Here is a 22,116-nt window from a genome sequence, read left to right as displayed (position 1 = left end):
GTCAAGCGATTCTCCTGCCTCAGCCTCATGAGTAGCTGGGACTACAGGCAAGCGCCACCACACCCAGCTAATTTTTGTATTTTTAGTAGAGACAGGGTTTCGCCATGTTGACCAGGCTGGTCTTGAACTCCTGACCTCAAGTGATCCACCCACTTTGGCCTCCCAAAGTGCTGGGATTACAGGCGTGAGCCACCAGGCCTGGCCTATGTTTCCTCTTTTTGCAAAGACCAGATCAGTAGCATGGCACGTAAGGCCGAGGCGGAAAAAGTCACATCCATGTTCTTCCCCTCAGGATAGCTCATGCTATGGACATCAACAGACACCAGGGGACATCTGGGTTGCCTCCTCCCAAGTAGGTAATCGTTCATATTAAAGTGGGAAAGATATGTGCAGCCAAATAGGCAGAGCAAAAGGTATGTGCTGCTACTGCATATACACCACTGCTACTTTTCAAAGCAAATCCCACCTTCTTCTCTTGCTTGCTCAAGCCTGTTTCACAGTGAATAGGAGTCATGGAGCTGTGGTGATGGTCACTCTCTTCTCTTAAAGTCAATAGCCAATACTGAATTGTAACTCTGTTTTTTTCTTGTTGTGTTCTTTTTCCTTCCTTTTTGCCGAACTCTGAATTTACCTCACGAGGCCACTGTGAAGAGAATGAAACTGAAATACGTAGAACATTCTCGGCCTCTCTGAGGATGGGTGGAATCAGAACAGAATAATTACCCCTTGTGCTATTTTGTATGCCTGTCATCCAACAAAACATAATGTTCATTCTCTCCATTCTTTTCTTGCAATACTGATGAAATAAAATTTATCTATAAAGATTCCTAGCTGAGTACTCAAACATTTTTCTTGAACATTTGTTATATGGTCTACTTTGTAAGCTTGTTTCAAATTTGGTGATATCAGGATTAATAACAGTATGTCTTGTGCCTGTACATTTTATTTTCATTGAGTTCTGAAAATCAGAGAACAGCATTTTTTAAATAACATTTTTATTCATACCAATAAAAATATCCATGAATTCAAATGACTAAAATATTAAAACCTAGAACCCAATTGGTTCACCTAACCAATCACTTGCAATTATCGTTAGGAGTCAAACAGATTTGGTTTCAAGTATTTTTAAACTGGGGCTGATTTTTAGAAGTGTTTTTATTTAAACTGTAATTAAAATATAGTTGATAGAACTTCCACCTCCTATATGACTTTTTTTAATTTTTAATTTTTTTGAGATGGGGTCTCACTCTGTCACCCAGGCTGGAGTGCAGTGGCATGATCTTGGCTCACTGTAACACCTGGCTCACTGCAACCTCCGCCTCTCGCGTTCAAGCGATTCTCTCGCCTCAGCCTCCTGAGTAGCTGAGATTCAGGATTTTCTACCTGTCTGATCCGTACTGCCAAGACTAAACTCCATGTGGGTCGGAATCCTCCCATCCATAATTTATTGAGCACTACCAGGGACTATTCTAAGCTGTTTGTGTATTTGCTTAATTAACCCTTCCAACAACCCTATGAGTTAGATACTAATATTATCTTCATTTTACAGATTAGGAAACAGAAGTATAGGGAGGTTAAATAACTTGCCCAAAGTTACACAGTTATTAAGGGATAGAGTATCTGGGATTACAGGTGCGTGCCACTACGCCCAGCTAATTTTTGTATTTTTAGTACAGGTGGGGTTTCGCCAGGCTGGTCTCAAACTCCTGGCCACAAGTGATCCGCCTGCCTTGGCCTCCCAAAGAGATGGGATTACAGGCATGAGCCACTGCACCCAGCCTCCTATGTAACATTATAAATTTATTGTCATTACTTGTAAGCCTGCCCTTTATTTTAAAATACCAGATATGACAAGATCAGAAACCAGTCTTGTTTCTCCAATTCTTTCTCTAGAAATATTTCTTTAGCAATCCAAACCCAGAGTAACAAAAACAAAGGGAAAAAATCCACATATGCTGGATAGTGTTTATATAATGAACAAAGGTTAACATATGACTCCAGGTCGCTTCTTATTTATTTTGTTGGTATTTGTGTTGGTTGGTTAAGAAGATGACTTGTTTGATTATCTCAACATTTATTTATTCAACAAACTGTGGACTTTGGAGACTTTGGAGCTGAAGCTAGAATCCTGACTCTATCCCTTAATAACTGTGTAACTTTGGGCAAGTTATTTAACCTCCCTATACTTCTGTTTCCTAATCTGTAGAAAAAGACACCAAATTACACAGCCAACAACATCTTTACAATTGTTTTTAATACAGGAAAAGTATAGGGTGCTAAAGATCATTTTGTGGCTTTCTTTTCCAATGAACTGCTAAAGTTCCACTTTTACGCCCAAGATTCTTATCATACTTTTGTAAGATCAAGAACAACGTGAAGTTTCCACTATTATTTATCCATCCATTACATCTAGTTGTACTGGAAAAAATCAAAAGCTGATAACTTTTAATTTGAAGAGGATAGTATATATTATTTATATATATTAAGGTGCTTAAAGATAAATCCTAGCACCTGAGGTGTAGAAATCATTCAAACTCTTTGATTACAATGACAGGCAGTAACTTACTACATATTGTACTAAATGGGACTATTTTACTGTTCAACATAGCTTTTTAAAGACACAGAGCTTTTCTAAATTCCTGCCTACCTGGGAGTAAAATTTGGGGAAGCAGATTTCTCCAGTGTTTAAAGAAGCCAATTTGGCAGTGTACCGGAGTTAAATACATTTTTCCCATCACAAGGGAATACATTTTTCTCATCTAAGTTAAGTTGTTTTTCTCTGGTAAAGGAGGAAATCAACACCCATCTGTGCGGAGATAAACGTTTCAGAGTGTTTTTATATTAAATAATTAGTATACTAGTCTAGTAAGTGATAATCCACGAATAAGTTAAGAAAAGCTAAGAGAGAAAAAGAAAAGCATCCATCCATCCTTTGGTTGCAAATAATACATTAGCGTATGGCAAAATTTAATTTCGTACAGAGTAATTTGACCCAAGATTGCTGATTTTTAAGAGCAGAAAAAGCATATTTACAGAGTGCAAGGTCTCACCCAGCAGGGTCTAAGTATTCCCTCTGCAAAACTGGCAGGCCACCAACGGCCGCGTCCCGGGGCGGCCTGAGGGATGCTGATACCGGGAGCCCCGCCCTGGGTTCGGCTACTCCGGGCACCCGGGACCGGCAGGGCGAGGCGCTCCAATTGCTGGACTAGCGCGGGACCCCTCCTTTCCACACCCTCCCGGGTATCTCCGGGTCGTCGGGCACTACCTCCCTCGGGGAGCCCTGCTCCACGCCCATTGGGCTTCCAATCTCGGCCTGCCTAGCGCCCAGCAGCCAATCAGAAGGCAGTGCTCCCGAGGGGGCGGGACGAGGGGGCGGTGCTGATTGGCTGAGCCTGAAGTCGCCGCGGCCGCGGGGCAACAGGCACTTTTGTCTGCTGAAGGTAGAGACCCACAAGCGGAGGCCTCCTGCAGTGTTGCGCACCGCCAACTGAACGCCATGGCTGACAGCCGGGATCCCGCCAGCGACCAGATGAAGCACTGGAAGGAGCAGCGGGCCGCGCAGGTACACTCTGTGCTCCCCGAGCGGGCCCGAGGGTCCCTTTAGAAAGTGGGGGCGTCGGCGAGTAACGGCCCGGCTTCCCCTGGGACGGCGCTCGGAGGGACTGTACGGCTGCTCACTGGGCGAGGGGGATCCCCTTCGGTGCAGACGGACTCTTACATTCGCGGGAGCAGAGGAGGGGGTCAGGGTAGTGGGGCGCGGGCCTGCAGGCTTTGTTGTCCGCGACAGGCTCGGGTGGTTGGTTGCTTCAGAATTTTGCACTTTTGCCAACTGGGACAGAGGTCGCAGCTTGAGGACAGAATGAGGGCTCATGGGGAAAGAGGCAGAGAGCTGCAGCTGCAAGGAAGTCAGAGAGGGAAGTGGAACCAGGCTCTAACGCTGCCCTTCTTGAAATACTGTTTACACGCTTTCATAGTTGTGGGGTCTCAGCAGGGCAGGGATTGTGTTTTATCATCTTGATGTCTCCAGCACCAATCACAGTGACTGGTACGTACTATGCACATTATTAAACAACTAAATAAAAGAATTTTTACATCCATTGTCTCATTTGCACTTCAAAATATCAAGCCTAGCATTTTAGAGCTAGGGGGTGACATTAGGGATTGGTTAATGCGTTTATTCTATTCTTTGAGTGCCTGCAGGTGCTAGACACTGTTCGGGGCAAGGTGTACAAATTCCAATGAGGCAAGAACAACACCCTTGAGAAGCTAAGAGTCTAGTCTGGGAGACAGGACACATAAACAGATGATTGCACTCCAGCGTGGTGAGGGCTCTAATATAGGTATTCTGTAGAATGCAGAGGAAGCGACCAGTTGGGCTGGACAAAGCAGGTGACATTTGAACAGAAATTTTTTTAAATGAGTAGAATTTTAACTTGGTGGTGGGGGAGGCATTCCTGGCCTGTGCCCACGGGTGCAGAGGGCATCTATGAGGAGGTTGGATTAGATGAGACCATATGTGGTCTGAGTCTTCTCTTGGCAGATTGGCCCAGGGAGTCTAAAGGTCTTGCCCTGTTCCCTGGCTGCTGGTTAATGGTAGAGAGAGGACTGCAGCCCTGTTTTCCCCATTCTGCCTAGTGCTATTGCTTAAAACTCAGGTTCATGAACTGGGGTGTTAATGCTGAGTGCTCATGGATTGCTTTAATGGTTCCCTGTTTGGGACAATGCTGCCATTCTCCTCCAAGGGCTTGGAAAATCTCCCCTCTTGGCCCTGTTCTTTGTTATATACCGTTAGGACGGTTCATGAGCTCTTAAAGTGAACCAGAGAGACGTGGAGTCTTAGTAAAGGATGTGCCACTACTTGGTGGCAGAGACAAGGTTAGAATTCAGCTTCTTGGACCCAAGACTCTTTCCTTACCCAGTGGGTGCAAATCCTGGTTCACACTGAAGTTTTCATGAATACTTGGTGAATTGAGAAAAGTGTGGACAAAGTAGTGAGATTTTTACAAAACAAAATATTTTCTTTTCTTTTCTTTCTTTTTTTTTTTTTTTGAGATGGAGTCTCGCTCTGTTGCCCAGACTGGAGTGCAGTGGTAAGATCTCCACTGACTGCGAACTCTGCCTCCCAGGTTTGAGCAATTCTCCTGCCTCAGCCTCCCAAGTAGCTGGGATTACAGGTCCCTGCCACTACACCCAGCTAATTTTTGTATTTTTAGTAGAGATGGGGTTTCTCCGTGTTGGCCAGGCTGGTTTGGAACTCCTGACCTCAGGTGACCCACCTGCCTTGGCCGCTGAAAGTACTGAGATACGGGTGTGAGCTACCGCGCACGGCCAATATTTTTATTTTTAAAGGACTCCCCTTTATTCTGAGACTAGCTGCCTTCTTCCTTGTTTGGGAGAATCATGAACTGTTGAAGTCCCTGCTGTTGATTTATCTTACATAGTTGCCCATGTGAGAAATGGCTGACTCAAAAAGCTCATCCATAGTTGGGAGGCTCTTAATTGAAATACAGCAGTCCCCTTTGTCCATGGCGTCTTAGTGCACTGTGTACGTTGTCTTGATTGGCAGTCACATTGATGTCTTATTGTTCCTCGATTTTAGCTGCTCTGAGTAAAAACCACTTACTTCTTTGAGGCACTTCTCCCTCCCCCCAGGGCCCTCCAAAAGGAATTGTGCATATGCCTTATAGCCTATATAATTTTCAAACTCTTTTTTAAACGAAAAATTTCAAACATTCAGAAAAGTTGAAAAAAATTTGCAGTGTATACCTATATATCTGCCATCTAGATTCTACAAGGAACATTTTGCCTTGTGTCTTTTATTACGTTACTCCGTCTGTCTGTCCATCCTTTCCTTCATTCAAGTTGTTTCATGTATTAGCAGTTTGTTCCTTTCATTGCTGAGTAAGATTCCATTATATGAATATAGCACCATTTGAATATCCTGTTGCTGGACACCTGGGCTATTTAATTTTTTTTCTATTGTAAGTAAAGCTGCTGTGGCTGGGCATGAAGGCTCATGCCTGTAATCCTACCACTTTTGGAGGCTAAGGTGGGAGGATTGTTTGAGCTCAGGAGTTTGAGACCAGCCTGGGCAACATGGTGAAACCCCATCTCTACAACAAATAAAAGAAGTAGCCAGACATGGTGACACATGCCTGTAGTCCCAGCTACTTGGGAAGTTGAGGTGGGAGGATTGCTTGAGCTTGGGGTGTGGAGGCTGCAGTGAGCCATGATTAACATCACTGCACTCTAGCCTGGGCAACAGAGGGAGACTCTGTCTTAAAAATGAAAAATAAATAAAGCTGCTATAAAAATTCTTATATAAGTCTTTTTGTGCACAGATGCTTTTATTTCTCTTAGGAATTACCTAGGAGTAGGTCTAGAAGTAGGTTTATTGGGTCATAAGGTAAATGAATGTGTTATGAGAAACTGCTGAGCCTTTTTCCAAAGTGGTTGTACCATTTTATACTTCATTAGCAGTGTATGGGAGTTCCAGTTGCTCCACATCCTATCAGCTTTAGGTGCTGTCAGTCTTTTGCTTTTAGCTGTTGGACATGCAGTGGTATCTCATTATGGTTTTAATTTGCATTGCTCTGATGACTAATGATGCAAAGCTCTTTTTACATGCTTATTGGCCATTGGTATATATTCCTTTGAAGTATATGTTCAAATTTTCTGTCCTTTTAAAAATTGAATGGCTTTTAAATTATTGATTCATAGCCCATATTTTAAATTAAATCATGTGAAATCATGTATAGGCTAAGTGTTATAATAATAAATCTCAACATGTATCATGGTATAAACATATTAGAAATTTATGGCCAGGTGCGGTGACTCACGCCTATAATCCAGCACTTTGGGAGGCTGAGGCGGGTGGATTACCTGAGGTCGGGAGTTTGAGACCAGCCTGACCAGTATGGAGAAACCCTGTCTCTACTAAAAATACAAAATTAGCTGGGCGTGGTGATGCATGCCTGTAATCCCGCTACTCAGGAGGCTGAGGCAGGAGAATCACTTGAACCCGGGAGGCGGAGGTGACCCGGGAGGCGGAGGTGGCAGTGAGCTGAGATCGTGCCATTGCACTCCAGCCTGGGCAACAAGAGTGAAACTTCATCTCAAAAAGAAAAAAAAAGAAATGTATTCCTTTCCTACATGAATGGCCCAAAGTGGTTTGAAGTTGAAGGAGGCGGGTGGGTGCTCTACTTCCCACAGTTATTGAGCGTACCAGGCTGAAGGAAGCTCCCCCTTGGTCAACACATGGCTTTTAAGGTTGCCCTGGGCGTCACTGTCCAGCACAGAAGGCTCAAGAGCATGGAGAAGGGTATATGAGTGTGGTGAGGTTTGGGGTCCAGGGTTACTGCCACTTATGTTCTGTTGGCTAGAACAGAGTTCAGAGCATAACAGAGTTCTGTTGGCCTGAACTCTGTTACAGGCCACAACTGGGGTAGTCTACCCCTGTCCAGGAAGCTGACTCTACTACATTATCCAAAGCGTACATTTCATATTTGGTGAAAATCTGTCCATCCATTTTCTTGTGATGTGGCAATGGACACACAACATAATCTCTTTTTAAGGAATATGTCATTTTTACTTTCTGACATTAAGATATTCTGTTAGAAAATTAAGACAGTAACAGATGGCATTAAAAAAAAAGTCTCCCCTTGCTTGGTAAATACTTTTATCTAAGTGGGCAGCTTTGTGCTAATATGCTGTCTTCCACTTCTCAATTAGTTTTGATGCTTTACTCATCTGGGAGAGCTTTACAGTTTGGGACTACTATAGGAGAGCACTCTGTTGCCTCCTCTCTCAAGAATCAGAGTATCCTTTTTTGGAAACACAGTCAACCAATGTGAAAGCAATTTATTGGGCGTATCTTCTGTGGTCAGATTTGGTTTGCTGACAGGTGAATTGGGAGTTTTGTAAACTTTAATAAGTGAGCACTGAGTCAGATGTGTTCATGAGTATGACCTCGATCCACTTTAAAATTCTTATTTCTTTTTCTGTCTTGGCAGGAGGGAGGTGGTTCTGCAGGTATTCCCAGTGACTTTGAAGGGAACTTAAATGGGAACTTTATTGCTCACTGCTCAGAAAGCCATGGGCTCTTCTTTTGGGATACTTACCTTTAACCGTTTCCTGTTTTTTTTTGTTGTTGTTATTGTTTTTCTTTCTTCTTTTTTTTTTTTTTTTTTAAGTGCAACTTGCTGCTAGTGCTCTTGGAGGTAAATGGGAAGTGTTAATAAGTAGCCTCTGATCCCTTTAAAATGGGAGAATTTGAACATTTCAAACCTTACCTTTTTATACAGTTCTCTTATTACCTGGCAGAGGGTTAGGTCTTAGACTGTCCATTTGTGTCAGTGAGTTGCCTATGCATTATAGGCTGTGAGGGTCTATGTTTTTTTAGGGTAACCCTGGTAATAACTGCATTGATGTTACACTGCCAACATTTGGGATGGAGAAGGGGTGACTGAGTGACTTAACCCTTGGTTCACATGTGCTTTCATTTCTCCTGAAATATACCTAGGCATGGGATCGCTAAGTCTTAATGTGCAATGGGAGAGACTATGGGAGATGGAATAAAAGTTTTTGAGGTTTCGTTTCTTTTTCTTAGCTTTTCCATGGAGGGTAGGTCTATGCAAACTTACCCCCAAAGTCTGAGGAAGCTGAGAGGCCAAACAAAGAGGCTAACAAATCAAGTTTCTCAGAAAGAAATGTTTAATATGGACTTATGACCAGAAACCATGTCCGTGTCTTGCGTGTTGCTGAGACAAGATGGTGGATCTCACACCATTACCCCTCAGACCCAGAGCTTAATACCATAGGGAAGGGTGATTCAGAAGGGAGATATGGGATGACTGAAGTATGATAATGTCAAGGTTGTTTGACCTCAGGGCAAGATTTATAGTAAATAGGGGCTCTTTCACAAGGAATAACGAATAAACTGGAAATCTTAAAACTGGAGTTAATCAGAAGTCAGCATGGTGGATTGGTATCTAAGATGGAGTTGCTTTAGTTTCCATAGCAGCCAATATCTAGATCACCCTTATTATTTTCCCACAGAGTAAGACATTTGAGGGTCAGGACAGTCTTTGGTTTCCTGTATTTGGGTATACACGTTGTAGGCACTTGAATCTTTGTTGAATAAATGGAGAATGTTAGGCAGTTATTCGCTAGAAAATGCTAGGCACATTCTTTATCACAGAATGAGAAGACATCATTATGACTCCTCTGGGACTGACAGGGGCAATTTGCATTACCAATCTTTTAATTAAAAGTGGAAGAACATGTTTAGGTTCTTGAGACTTCTGTGAGTGAGTGAAGGGAACTAAGTGGAAAGTGTAATATACTGATAAAATATTTCAGCAGATGAAACCAATCTTACTCCTCCCATACTCCTCCCAGGAAAATTTCTTCATTTATGTATTAGCTCTGGCCAAAAGAAGTCTATTAAAGCAGCAAAGTCAAAATGGAATTTTACTTTAAGTCCCTACCTCTAATAATTGTGCCAGTTTTTAGCCAAGCTAATTTCTGCAGCAGTTTTCATAACAAGTTTGTCTAAAGGTGTTTGATCAGAATTTACAAATTAAAATATTTCTCTCATTTTTTGGAGGGGAGATGCAGGGAAAGGGATAGGCTGTTGCTGCTTCCTCCTGCTTCTTAGAAAGGCTCTTGGCCATATCATATTGGTCCATGGTTTAGTTTATTTGCATGCTGAATCCACACACATTTGTTTTGTGTTTGTTAGTATATTGAGCAGTGTATTAGGGATCAGGGATATAGATGTAAAAGGAGTACACAGTCTAGAGAGGAAAAACAGTGACAGACTGGGCACGGTGGCTCATGCCTGTAATCCCAGCACTTTGGGAGGCCAAGGCGGGCGGATCTCTTGAGGTCAGGAGTTCGAGACCAGCCTGGCCAAGATGATGGAACTCCATCTCTACTAAAAATGCAAAAATGAGCCGGGCATGGTAGTGGGTGCCTGTAATCCCAACTACTGAGTTGAGAGAATCACTTGAACCCAGGAGGCGGAGGTTACAGCGAGATGAGACCGCGCCACTGCACTCCAGCCTGGGCAACAGAGTGAGACTCCATCTCAAAAAAAAAAAAAAAAAAGCAAAACAGTGACGTAAACAGGCAATTACAGTATTTTGTTATAAGGGGCACAAGAAGATGCTTCCCTTGGCCCTGCTTCATGGATGATGTGGGGCAGGATAGAGAGAGCACTTCAGGAGAGACACGTATGGATGTCATGGGAGCTAGCAGCCAGGAAGATGTAAACATGTTAACAAGAACCAATGCTACTTTCCCAGAGAGAGGTCTTGAAATTGTCCAGCCATAGAAAAGCTTTTCTATCTTTGAAAATATTCTGGCTCTAAAGTCATTCACTGAGTTAAAAACAAGAATTGCAAGTTGGAGGAAATCTCTTTGCCTGTCCTTACTTGTTACATGTAACAAGTAAACCTGTGCCACAACACTGACATTTCTGCAAAGTTACTTATGTTTTCTGAGTTTATAGTTGGGATTAATAACTTCCATCTCTGGATTATTGGGAAGCTTAAGTGAGATAACTTGTGTGGTTCATTTTCTGGCCCCACCCTCTCATTTCATCTAGTAAGTCTTCATTGCATCAATTATTTTCATCTTAAATACACTGCATCCTGCTCCTCACCTTCTAATATTAATAAATGCTCTTTCAGTTTAGATCAGTTCCTCTCACCCAGTGTTGCTCTAAACATCCCCTGAAGTTGGGGGATCTTTTCCTTTCTAGTTTTTGCTCCCTGGCTTCCCTTTTCTATTGCTGACTGTTGAAGCTTTCCTGCCCCACTGGCTTTGAAGGTAAATTGTATATACAAGAGCTTGTGCGAGGAAAGCTGTTATATAAATGAGGACAATTGATCTAACTATTAGAGTGGGGAAATGGAAGAGATTCTGAAGCCTCCATTTGTAACTTAAAAACTCAGGTTTCATTTCTTAACAGGATTGATGTTAAGGAGGGGATTCCTTCGTTGGGCAGGAGGGAGGACTGCCATAATTCCAGTTTTCCCACTCTTATTAGTCAGTGTCATCAGGAAAGACCACCTCAAGCTTTAGTACTTTATTCATTTATCCAACTCTGCACCTGCTGCCTTTGGGTGCGGTATTTATTCTTGACCATATCACCCTGATTCAGTAACCAGAGCAGAAGGGAACATGTGATGTGCTCTCATCTCTCCCTTAGGGGCAGCTCCCTCTCCACTTTAAGGATGCTGGCATGTAAATAACACTCTCGCCTGTTTAGCATTCCTTTTACTGAGCTTCTTGGTATCTTTTTTCATACTTTTATCTTTTATGGGATGTCCTTTTTTTTTTTTTGAGACGGAGTTTCTTTCCTGTTGCCCAGGCTGCGGTGCAATGGCACGATCTCAGCTCACTGCAACCTCCACCTCCTGGGTTCAAGCAATTCTCCTGCCTCAGCCTCCCGAGTAGCTGGAACTACAGGCACTCCCCACCGCACCTGGCTAATTTTGTATTTTTAGTAGAGACAGGGTTTCTCCATGTTGGTCAGGCTGGTCTCAAACTCCTGACCTCAGGTGATCCACCTACCTCAGCCTCCCAAAGTGTTGGGATTACAGGTGTGAGCCACCGCGCCCAGCCTGGATGTCCCTTTATTTTTTAAAGGCTTCCTTAAATACCTTGTTTATACATTGAAAAGAGCATTTAAAGAGTGGACAGATTTGGTTTGCTCTGGCTCTCTAATTATTTTAATTTCGTTATCACCCAATAGTTCTAGGTCAGTGGTTTTCAATCCTAGCTTGAACAGGAATCATTTAAAAATAGCCCAGGCCTCAGCCAGGGTCCTCCTATCAGACATCTCTAGGGGGGATGACCCGGGCATCAGGAGGCTTTACAAAGCTCCCCAGGTGGTTTCAGTGCATTGCCAAGGTTGAAAACCAAGGCTTTAGGTTTAAACTAAAGGTGAAGTTGCTCTTTTTCTGGTTCATTTTCTACTTTAGAAAGTAGAATTTTTTTTTCCTGGTTCATTTTCTACTTTAAAAATAAACCTGCAGAGGGTCACACGTATTAGCAACATACGTATCTTCAAAAGAGTGGTGTGATTGGGTGGTAAGTGTTGATTGGACCCTTAAACTGTGACAGTTTAGAAGGGGCTTTGCTAGATGGGTTTAGGGACAGAGATGGTAGAGTGAGAGAGTGTGGATGGAGGAGTATGCATCTGTCATGATTACTAGAAAAATAAAACTTCAGATGCTTTGCTCCTTCTGCTGTGACGTCATGTTCTCACAGTCAGTGAAGTGACAGCATGTATGTGCTGAATGTGTGGCTTGCATTTTACATTTAACTCTTTTAATTCATGCGTTAACCCTAGGAGGTGGTTATTATTCTGTTTTGCAGATGAAAATGGAGACTCATAAATAAGTAACTTGCCAGCAGCTACATAGCTGGTAATTGGCAGAACTGGAAGTTGGACCCAGGCTCTAATGCTGGCACTCATGGTTTCTCCCTGGTGCCATGTTGGCCTCTTCCCACTTGGATGAAGATATAACTCTAGTGGCAAGGGCATTTCCTAGTGTGTGAGAAGGTCTTGTTTATTAGTTTTGCAAATTGCACGGTCTCCTTTATTCAGTGTCTTTTTTCAGACAGCTCACAGATCTTTTGTGGTTTTTTAAGTGCCTACTCCCCACCATATTGCCTTCTAGAGAAGAGGCAGGAATTTATTTTAATATGCAGGACAGACATGCATGGGGAGTAAAACTACATACTCCACTCCAGGTGTGTGGAAATACTAAAAATAGTGCTTTTCTCTGTGTGTGAAGTTGGTCTTTGGGGTGTGTCATAGACGCCGTTGAGTTCCTCTCCCACGTGGAGGTGGCGTAGCTTTGCATCACCTGCATGTCTCTCCTCATTTCCAGTGACCGGGGAAGACACTGCAGAGGCACTTGTCTGTGGTCAAAAGTATTCTCTGACCATGGAACTAGATGAAGCTAAGAGCTTCCAGGATCACGTGGGGCTAGAAGAATGCCGCTCTCACTCTAGAGGAGGGACAGCTGAGTGTCTTCTAATGTAACTGAAATTGGAGAATCAGGTGGATTAAAATTAATTCTTTATTACAGTAAAGTAACCTATCCCATTTCAGAGACATTTGCTATCTTTAAAACATTAATACTGTAATCCACCTTACCAGTAACAGTTTACTTTTAGTGACAGTAAAAGCCATTGACTTTTTTTTTTTCAATTAAAAAGAGATGTTGCAAATAGCTGGTGTACATTGTTTGAGATGCACTAAACAGGGTAGCGTACTTGAACGTCGTGGCAGTAATAAAGCATCTGTAAGTTCTGAGTAAAGTATTGACCAGCACAGCTTCCCTGGAGACCATCTTCTCATTGTTGGGTTGGACATTTCACTGTTAAGTTTGTAGGATGCTTTTGGGCACCTCTCTGGGAGCTTTGCAGAACCCAGTGGGTTTCTCTGGAGCAGGTGCTGGGCACATTTTCAGGCTCCAAAATCATCTTTCTGCTCTTCAGAGCAAGTTTCTTAGCAGATTGGTGTTGAGATTTGTCAAAGGTTTCTGAAGCATGACTGAAAGTTTCAGGCAATGGCCCATCCTGTCGGATTTTAGTACTTTGGACACAGGAAATTTAAAAAGAGGGCAGATGGTATAAACATTGTAAAGCTATGTATCCGTGACAGTGTAAATGAAAGGTTTGATTGTGCTAACTCTCTTGCACTTTCTTTCTGTGTTCCTGTAGAAAGCTGATGTCCTGACCACTGGAGCTGGTAACCCAATAGGAGACAAACTTAATGTTATTACAGTAGGGTCCCGTGGGCCCCTTCTTGTTCAGGATGTGGTTTTCACCGATGAAATGGCTCACTTTGACCGAGAGAGAATTCCTGAGCGCGTCGTGCATGCCAAAGGAGCAGGTAAGTGCTGTGTGTATTTGCTGCAAAAAGATTGTTTCCCAGCACCTAGGTCAAGTATTATTTCCCAAAGGATTGGAGGACCTTTAACACAAGTGCCAAATCTCTATTTGTGGGAAAAAGGAAAAACGTCCAGCAGGAGGGAAATTAGTAAATAAATGATGGTTATTTCCTCAGATTAAACATTATATATAAAATAGTTTCTTTTAAAAAAAGCAGTCTTCCATTTCTCCTATCATGCAGTTCATTGAAGGAATAAAAATACAGTAAGTCCTCATTTAATGTCAATAGGTTCTTGGAAACTTTGACTTTAAGCTAAACGACATGTAATGAAACGAATTTTACGATAGGCTCATTGACATAAGCAAGAGTTAAGTTCCTGTGGCATATTTCTGATTGATAAAATATCACCAAACTTCTAAATAGAGACTCAAAATACATCTAATATTAAACATTGAAATAAATGTGAGCCATACATACCTTTAAGAAAGATTAGTAAAATAAGATAGTTATTTACCAGTTTATTCCAGTTCAAGGTGGTAGGAGGCCAGAGCCTGTCCTGGCAGGTTGGGGTACAAGGCAAGAGCCAGCCCTGGACAGGATGCTGTCCATTGCAGAGTGGACTCACACTGGGACCATTTAGACATGTCACTTCACCTAACGCGCACATCTGTGGGATGTGGGGGGAAGCTGGAGTACCAGGAGAAAACCTATCTGGACATGGGGAGAACATGCAGACTCCACACAGATAGTGACCTCAGCTAGGAATAGATCTTTTTCTCATCAACGTTATAATGAAACAATGTTGAACAAAACAATGTTATTTGAGGACCTGCTGTACAGAAATACAGACATAGACACTTGACTGCAAATTGCAACTAAGCTTAAATGGTGTACTTATTGGGTGATTACCGGAATGAACTGCAAAATTTGGGGTAGTTGTGTTAGGGTGGTGGGTTTGTGATGATTTTTTCCTTTCCTTTTTTTTTGAGACGGAGTCTCGCTCTGTCACCCAGGCTGGAGTGCAGTGGCCAGATCTCAGCTCACTGCAAGCTCCGCCTCCCGGGTTCACGCCATTCTCCTGCCTCAGCCTCCCGAGTAGCTGGGACTACAGGCGCCGCCACCTCGCCCGGCTAGTTTTTTGTATTTTTAGTAGAGACGGGGTTTCACCGTGTTAGCCAGGATGGTCTCGATCTCCTGACCTCGTGATCCGCCCGTCTCGGCCTCCCAAAGTGCTGGGATTACAGGCTTGAGCCACCGTGCCCGGCCTTTCCTTTCCTTTTTTGCAACAATTTCTGTAAAACTTACTTTATTGCTCTTATATCAGACACAAAAGATGGGGTTGGTGTTTGAAAGACAGTGAAATACTCAGTTGGAAAAAGAGCTCCACAGAAAGAGAGTTTTTCTCTTAGCTTGCTGACTGGGACTTCCAGTTAGGACTTCTGCATTTCTTCATCTCTTCTTCCTGGATCAGGTTTCTTCCCATCTTCTCCAGTGGTTTTTGTGTATTTTTCCATCTTGACTTGTTTAGTGTGTTGCTTGCTTTGTATCTTCCTTGCTAGGTGTTGAAAAGATTCTCTCTTTCTCTGTGGTTTCATCTCCTCTTCTCTCTGTTCTTCCCTTTCTCTCATAGGTCCTACCTGTACTTCAGGCCCCTCTGAGGTCCTGTGTCCTTGGGCCAACCTTGACTACTTCTAGCCCCACTCACCTCCTTCTCTTGGCTCCAGCTATGTGGCATTCAACTTAGCACTGAGTGATAGAATAGGGCTTTGCATTTCACCCTCTTTATTTTGTGTTTGGACATTTCCTCTTCCCCCACTACACTAGAAGCCCCCAGAAGACTGGTGCTAACCATCATTTTCTCTTGTTACTCACATGCCTGTTAAGGACCTGAATGTCTGAGTAATGGTCTCATGGTAAGGATTTCTGTGTCTTTCTCATTAGGGGCCTTTGGCTACTTTGAGGTCACACATGACATTACCAAATATTCCAAGGCAAAGGTATTTGAGCATATTGGAAAGAGGACTCCCATCGCAGTTCGGTTCTCCACTGTTGGTAAGTTGGTTTATTGGCGTGATTGGTATGGCTTAACTCAACTTCACCTTTTTGGGGAAGTTTATAACTTAAAGAAAAAGTTATTAGAAAATAGGAAACAAGCACTTCTCCAAATTATGGCAAGATTTTACAGTAGAAGACATATTTGGAGACACACAGGAAGTTACTTATATTTCTGTTTGTTGAGGTCTTAGGAAATCACACTTACACAGAGGCTACCTCTGCAATTCTGTGACATTTGGAAAGAGCTTTCCTCAAAGTGGTTGCCTCTAACAGAAGAATAGAGTGGAAATCTTATTTAATAACTATGCCTACAGTGACCTTTATTAAGAATTAACTCTATGCCAACCATGGTTAGGTGCTTTACAGATATAGTCTCTAAATTGTAGATCTACTTTGCAGAATGGGATTCTTTTCGTTTCTGAGAGGCTAAGTGATGTTTCTCACGTTACAGAGATAGTGTTAGATCTATCATACTATATTTCAGTATGCCTACTGCTTGACTAGTTCTGTTTCTGTGTCAGTCTCTGCATTTTAAAAATACCGTGGAATGTAAAAATAAATAAAATTAAGAACTAAGAACCAATATTTTAACTCATTTTCTTAATGTTAACCTCATCATTTTGGCAACTCACTTATTCTGTTTGTCACTACTTTAAGCCTCATAATTATTCTCTTCCCTTATTTTAATTAAAAACTTAATTACCTGTTTGAACAAAGTTATCTTATTATGTTAAATGAATAACCTTGTCAGCTGTTATTACATATGTTCTCTTATTGCTCTCAATTAATTCTTTTGTTTGATTTGTGGACTGAATTAGCTGGTGGGTAGAAATAATAACCCAGGCACTTAAATACCTAATTTAGTTCTTGGAAGTGGATTAGAAAGGATGGATCCAGGTGCTTCTTTATGTCTCCAGGCTTCTTGGATGTAAAGTGCTGTGGCTTATGCTTCCTGTTTCCATTTGAATATTGTAGCTGGAGAATCGGGTTCAGCTGACACAGTTCGGGACCCTCGTGGGTTTGCAGTGAAATTTTACACAGAAGATGGTAACTGGGATCTCGTTGGAAATAACACCCCCATTTTCTTCATCAGGGATCCCCTATTGGTAGGTAATAGAGTATTTTGCACTCAACAAATGTTTGTTGATTTTTAAATTGATTTCAAATAGGTTGGCATTTGAGGAGAAACCATGGGAAAGGCAGAAAGAAAAGAATATGAGTTGTCTGGATTACTTTTTTCAACACATTTTTCTGTATTTGATAAGATCAAGTAGCAACAGTTACCACTGGTCTTAGATTTGTCATTTTAAGATACATTGACTTAATGGGAAGTGAGTTTAGTTTTCCTTGCAGAACATTGAAGATTAGTAAAAAGAGGGACTTTACTTTGGAAACAAACAGAGGATGTCTCTACATGCTCTGAGTCAGCAGGAGGGTGTGTGTGTGTGTGTGTGTGTGTGTGTGTGTGTGTATGCATGCGGGAGGGTGTGTATATTTTTTCCAGGAAGAAATACTATAAATCCCAGCACTTTGGGAGGCCAAGGCAGGCAGATCACTTGAGTCCATGAGTTCAAGACCAGCCTGGGCAACATGGCAAAACCGTGTCTCTACAAAAAAATACAAAAATTAGCCAGGTGTGGTGGCTCATGCCAATAGTCCCAGCCACTTGGGAGGCTGAGTTGGGAGGTCTGCTTGAGCCCAGGAGGTCAACGCTGCAGTGAGCTGTGATCATGCCACTGCAGTCCAGTCTGGGTGAAAGAGTGAGACCTTGTCTCAAAAAAAAAAAAAAAGATTGTAGTTTTGAGTATATTCGAAATACTTTAGGGTATCTTAGGTGCTAGTTGTCTATGTTGAGTATATTTCATTTTATGGTTTGGCAGTTTAAAATTCCAGGATTGTATTTAGAGTTATAATCCATAAACCTAGTAATAGGCATGTATAATGCAAGATACCATAATTCCTGTAAACTTAGTTTTTGAATTTTTTTCTCTCTTTTTTTCTATTTAGTTTCCATCTTTTATCCACAGCCAAAAGAGAAATCCTCAGACGCATCTGAAGGATCCAGATATGGTCTGGGACTTCTGGAGCCTACGTCCCGAGTCTCTGCATCAGGCATGAACCCTTTTTTTCCATTGTCTTATATCACCTGGGATGCAGTGTTTAATTATGCCTCCTCATAAAGTGTCTCTCCAGTTTTGGCTGTTTGATTGGAATAAGCTTCCTCAGATTTTTTGATCATGAAGAGTTTTGTAATAACTGGCTTTACTAATCATCCCGCATTCATCAGCCTTAAATGGTGATGATAGATAGATAGCAACATTGTCAGTTGATATTTAGCAATAGTAAGGATGAAAGTCTGTAGTACAAGGTAAAGCTCTGTATTAGGGAAGTGAGGGGAAAGTAGTACCAAATTTGCTGTGAAAATAAATTTTGAATAACAAATTAGGCCAGTTTTCAGGTAGTTTTAGCTTTCCTTCATAGAATTTTGAGTCATAGTATTAGTGATTTACATATCATTTTGGTTTAAAATTTTTCTGTTTGTTATTTTCTACAGGTGAAATAATGTAACCCTTCCCATGGGAAATAGGCTAGTATGTTTTATGTCATTAAGGAACTTTCTGGAAACTAAGGAATATCTTAAAAATCTAGGATGTTTTAATTTAAATGAAAACATTTTAGGCTTTATATTTCTGTTCCTTAGGTTTCTTTCTTGTTCAGTGATCGGGGGATTCCAGATGGCCATCGCCACATGAATGGATATGGATCACATACTTTCAAGCTGGTTAACGCAGAAGGAAAGGCGGTTTATTGCAAATTCCATTATAAGGTACGCGTTATACCTTTGGGGCAGAGTGTACAAGGCTCCTACCACACACCTGCTTGTTTTTCCTGAAGAACTGAGCAAAGATTAAGGCTTCTCCCACTTTTCCCTCACCTCCCTCCCCAAAGATGGGAAGTATTGATCTCGCTGATCAGTACTGTGAGTGTGTTGTTGGCTTCCACCTGAGGACATAACTTCACACTGTCCTGTTAGAACTGTGTGTGGTTCCTCTTTAGTCTCCCTTTTACATGTGGCCAGAGGTAAGGCACATGGCTGCGATCAACAGTTTAAACTTCGTTTTTCTGGATCCTGTGTCCCTTGTCATAAATATTTAGGAAATGTGCTGCTTTTGTGCTGCTTCTGGTTTAATGTTTCTGGGCTGGCAGCTTCATGTTGAGTACAGCTTTCTCCCTGAAGTGGGAATATCTAAGCTTTTGGTTTGGGCTCAAGGAAGATAGTATAGACCTCTAGGCTAGTCAGAAGGAAATAATTTCCACCTAGTTTAGCCTAGCTTTTTTTTTTTTTTTTTTTTTTTTTTTTTAAGATAGGCTCTCACTCTGTTACTGAGGCTGGAGTGCAGTGGTATGATCGTATCTCACAGTAACTCCTGGGTTGCAGTGAACTCCTGGGCTCAAGGAATCCCCCTGTCTCAGAGTAGCTGAGGCTACAGGCACACACCACCATGCCTGGCTGATTTTAAAGTTTTTTTTATAGAGATGGGGTCTTGCTGTGTTGCCCAGGCCGGTCTCAAACTCCTGGCCTCAAGTGCATCCCCAACTTTGGCCTTCCATAGTGTTGGGATTACAGGTGTGAGCCACTGTGCCTGGCCCTAGCCTGGCTTTTTTAGAGTTCTTGTTGGAGTTTGGAGTTAAGCTCTAGAAAATAATAAAGTGCCTAGCCCTGAGTCATTATCCTGAGCATAGATACCTTTTAGGGCCCAGAAGAGGGCTAACACAGCTTGGAGCATATCCCAGTCTCACTATCACTTCCAACATCCAATGGCATCTTTCCAATATCATTTCTTCTAACTTTTTAAGTCATCCATCTATTTACTTAGCATTTCTTGAGTTTGTATTATGAACAACTCATATAAGTAAAGTCAGTTATAAATGTCAGAAAACAAAATTGTACTGTTTTTAAAAATTTGCGTTCATATAGCCAGATCAAATGCATTACATCTGGGGAGGGTTTTGAGAATGTTTTAATCAACTGAAATATTTTAAAGGATTCTCTTTTGGTTTAAGCTTGTCATTCGTTACAATGAGCAATATTACCAGTGAACCCTGGCGTGTTGGTGATATTCCCAGAGAACTCCCAAGGGCTAGGTAAAAACAAACCTGAGAACCTCTATTTTCCAAATACTGCTGCTAAGATAAGCAGAAAGAAGTGGGCTCATGACCAGTACTGGACAATCTCTCTCTTAATGACATCCAAAAGCCCTGTTTTCTTCTATCCTGTTTTCTTCTTTATCTGAACAACTTAATGTAGGCATTAAGGAGAACCATCACCTCTTTTTATCATCATAACTTGGATCTATAATATTTGACAAGGAAAAATTGTATGGAACATAAAATTGGCTTGTAATTGCCAAAAGGATCAATGTAGTGTTACTTAGAGTAAGACTAAATGGTTGTCTCTGGGACAGCCAGTCTAGTTGGTAGCTTTAGAGTTATGCCAGCCTGAACTCAGATTTTTACTCTTCTAGATAATTGTGGCCTTGGGCATAGTATTAAAAGTTCTTTGAGCTCCAGTTCTTTTCACTATAAAGTTGGTATAATATTACCAGCTATACAAGTCCTGGAAAGATTGGATTGCTTGTGGATCTTTTATCCTAGGGCCCTAAGGTAGCCTGAGATCTACATGGATTCATCAGTCTGGATTATTCTGACCTAAGATGATTCTTTTCTAAACCTAAAGGATTCAGTTAAAATCAGAAAGGTATTGCAATGTTATTGCACAAGTTAATATATTAGCTCTTTGGGTGATCTGTACATCGTGACCTTCATTTTTTTTTAATACTGAAGGTGGCTTTACCTCTGGTTCAGTAGCAAGAGTTCAGACCTTTTCACTGACGAGAGAGTTGGGATTTCTGTGGTAGAAACAGACCAGCGTTCAGAGTTGATTTTTGCTAAGGAAATCTTTCTGCGGCACTTGGCTTGTTGGGAGGTCTTTCAGAATAAGATCACATGGTCAGTCCATTAAAGAACAGTATGATATGATGACAGGAGCACTTATGAAGTGACACAGCTTCTCTGGGTTTTAATAGCTTGCTTGGAAAGTCAGAATATTAATTTTACCTGCTCGTAGTCAGAGAACTAGTTCCAGGTGGCTGTACTGAAGTTCTTTTCAGCTCTATGAGCTATGATTCTATGATTTATTAAAAAAAAAAAAAAAAGGAATAGGACAAGGGTGAAGGTATACTAGCCGAGCACAGTCTCAGTAATTGATTTGAGCTATCATGAAGTGGAATTAAAACATTACTTCATGATAAAAGGGAAGTAGTCCTTTAATTTTATTAATCCTTTGCCTACTTTTAAGATATATTTTGATTGTTCTGATTTGGAAAGTAACATGAATGTAAAAATTCAAATAATAGAACACATAAACAGAAAGATAGGACTGATTTTAAATATGAAATTTGTAGATGGGATTTCCTTGACATTTAAAAGTATTGGGGTAATCAAATAGAATTTCTTGTTGATAAATTCATTAGTATCAGATTTGAGCAATGGAAGTATTGTTGTAAAGAAAGTTCATTCTTTGGGTGGTGTTACTCATAATCCTTCAATGAGTTACTGATTACATTTTGATAACTTTGCCAATAAGTTTCCATTGGAGCTTCTTTTTTTCGTTTTGTAGACTGACCAGGGCATCAAAAACCTTTCTGTTGAAGATGCGGCGAGACTTTCCCAGGAAGATCCTGACTATGGCATCCGGGATCTTTTTAATGCCATTGCCACAGGAAACTACCCCTCCTGGACTTTTTACATCCAGGTCATGACATTTAATCAGGCAGAAACTTTTCCATTTAATCCATTTGATCTTACCAAGGTGAGTCAGTAATAGCTATATTGTTTTCTTTTTTAAGTCTCTTCTTACCTAATTAGAAAAAAAATCTAGTCAAACAATTATAACGATGGCGAAGTCATATACAAAATATAGAGGGTACCACTTCAGAGTGTCCTTTACCAGCATCTTGCTTCCACATTCCTGTTTGTCATTTCATTGAGTATGTGTATGTGGCTTCATATATTGTTATTAACAGGGAACAGATTATGAAACAGATGTACTTTTTCCTAGGGAAACTGTCAGTACTTACCACTTC

At 41.4% G+C, this 22,116-nt stretch overlaps 1 protein-coding gene and 1 long non-coding RNA gene across 2 annotated transcripts in view; one reads left to right on the top strand and one right to left on the bottom strand.

The window, feature by feature from the left end:
• The window catches only part of LOC117081789, a 29,041-nt gene extending 25,790 nt beyond the window's left edge, over positions 1-3,251 (bottom strand). The window contains exon 1 of the long non-coding RNA XR_004436280.1: positions 3,051-3,251. This is a non-coding gene — a long non-coding RNA (uncharacterized LOC117081789). The remainder of the gene's footprint in view (positions 1-3,050) is intronic.
• A 125-nt stretch (positions 3,252-3,376) lies between these two features.
• CAT (catalase) overlaps positions 3,377-22,116 on the top strand; it is a 36,155-nt gene continuing 17,415 nt past the window's right edge. The window contains exons 1-7 of the mRNA XM_033208257.1: positions 3,377-3,562; positions 13,744-13,915; positions 15,857-15,967; positions 16,946-17,076; positions 17,978-18,082; positions 18,672-18,797; positions 21,651-21,842. Coding sequence (XP_033064148.1) covers positions 3,497-3,562; positions 13,744-13,915; positions 15,857-15,967; positions 16,946-17,076; positions 17,978-18,082; positions 18,672-18,797; positions 21,651-21,842 — 903 coding nt within the window. The 5' untranslated portion in view covers positions 3,377-3,496. The remainder of the gene's footprint in view (positions 3,563-13,743; positions 13,916-15,856; positions 15,968-16,945; positions 17,077-17,977; positions 18,083-18,671; positions 18,798-21,650; positions 21,843-22,116) is intronic.

The sequence above is a fragment of the Trachypithecus francoisi genome, unplaced genomic scaffold (genome assembly GCF_009764315.1).
Source record: "Trachypithecus francoisi isolate TF-2019V2 unplaced genomic scaffold, Tfra_2.0 Lachesis_group8, whole genome shotgun sequence".
Classification (NCBI taxonomy): Eukaryota; Metazoa; Chordata; class Mammalia; order Primates; family Cercopithecidae; genus Trachypithecus; species Trachypithecus francoisi.
Note: the sequence above shows the minus strand (reverse complement) of the source record. Positions and strands in the feature narration are given on the sequence as shown.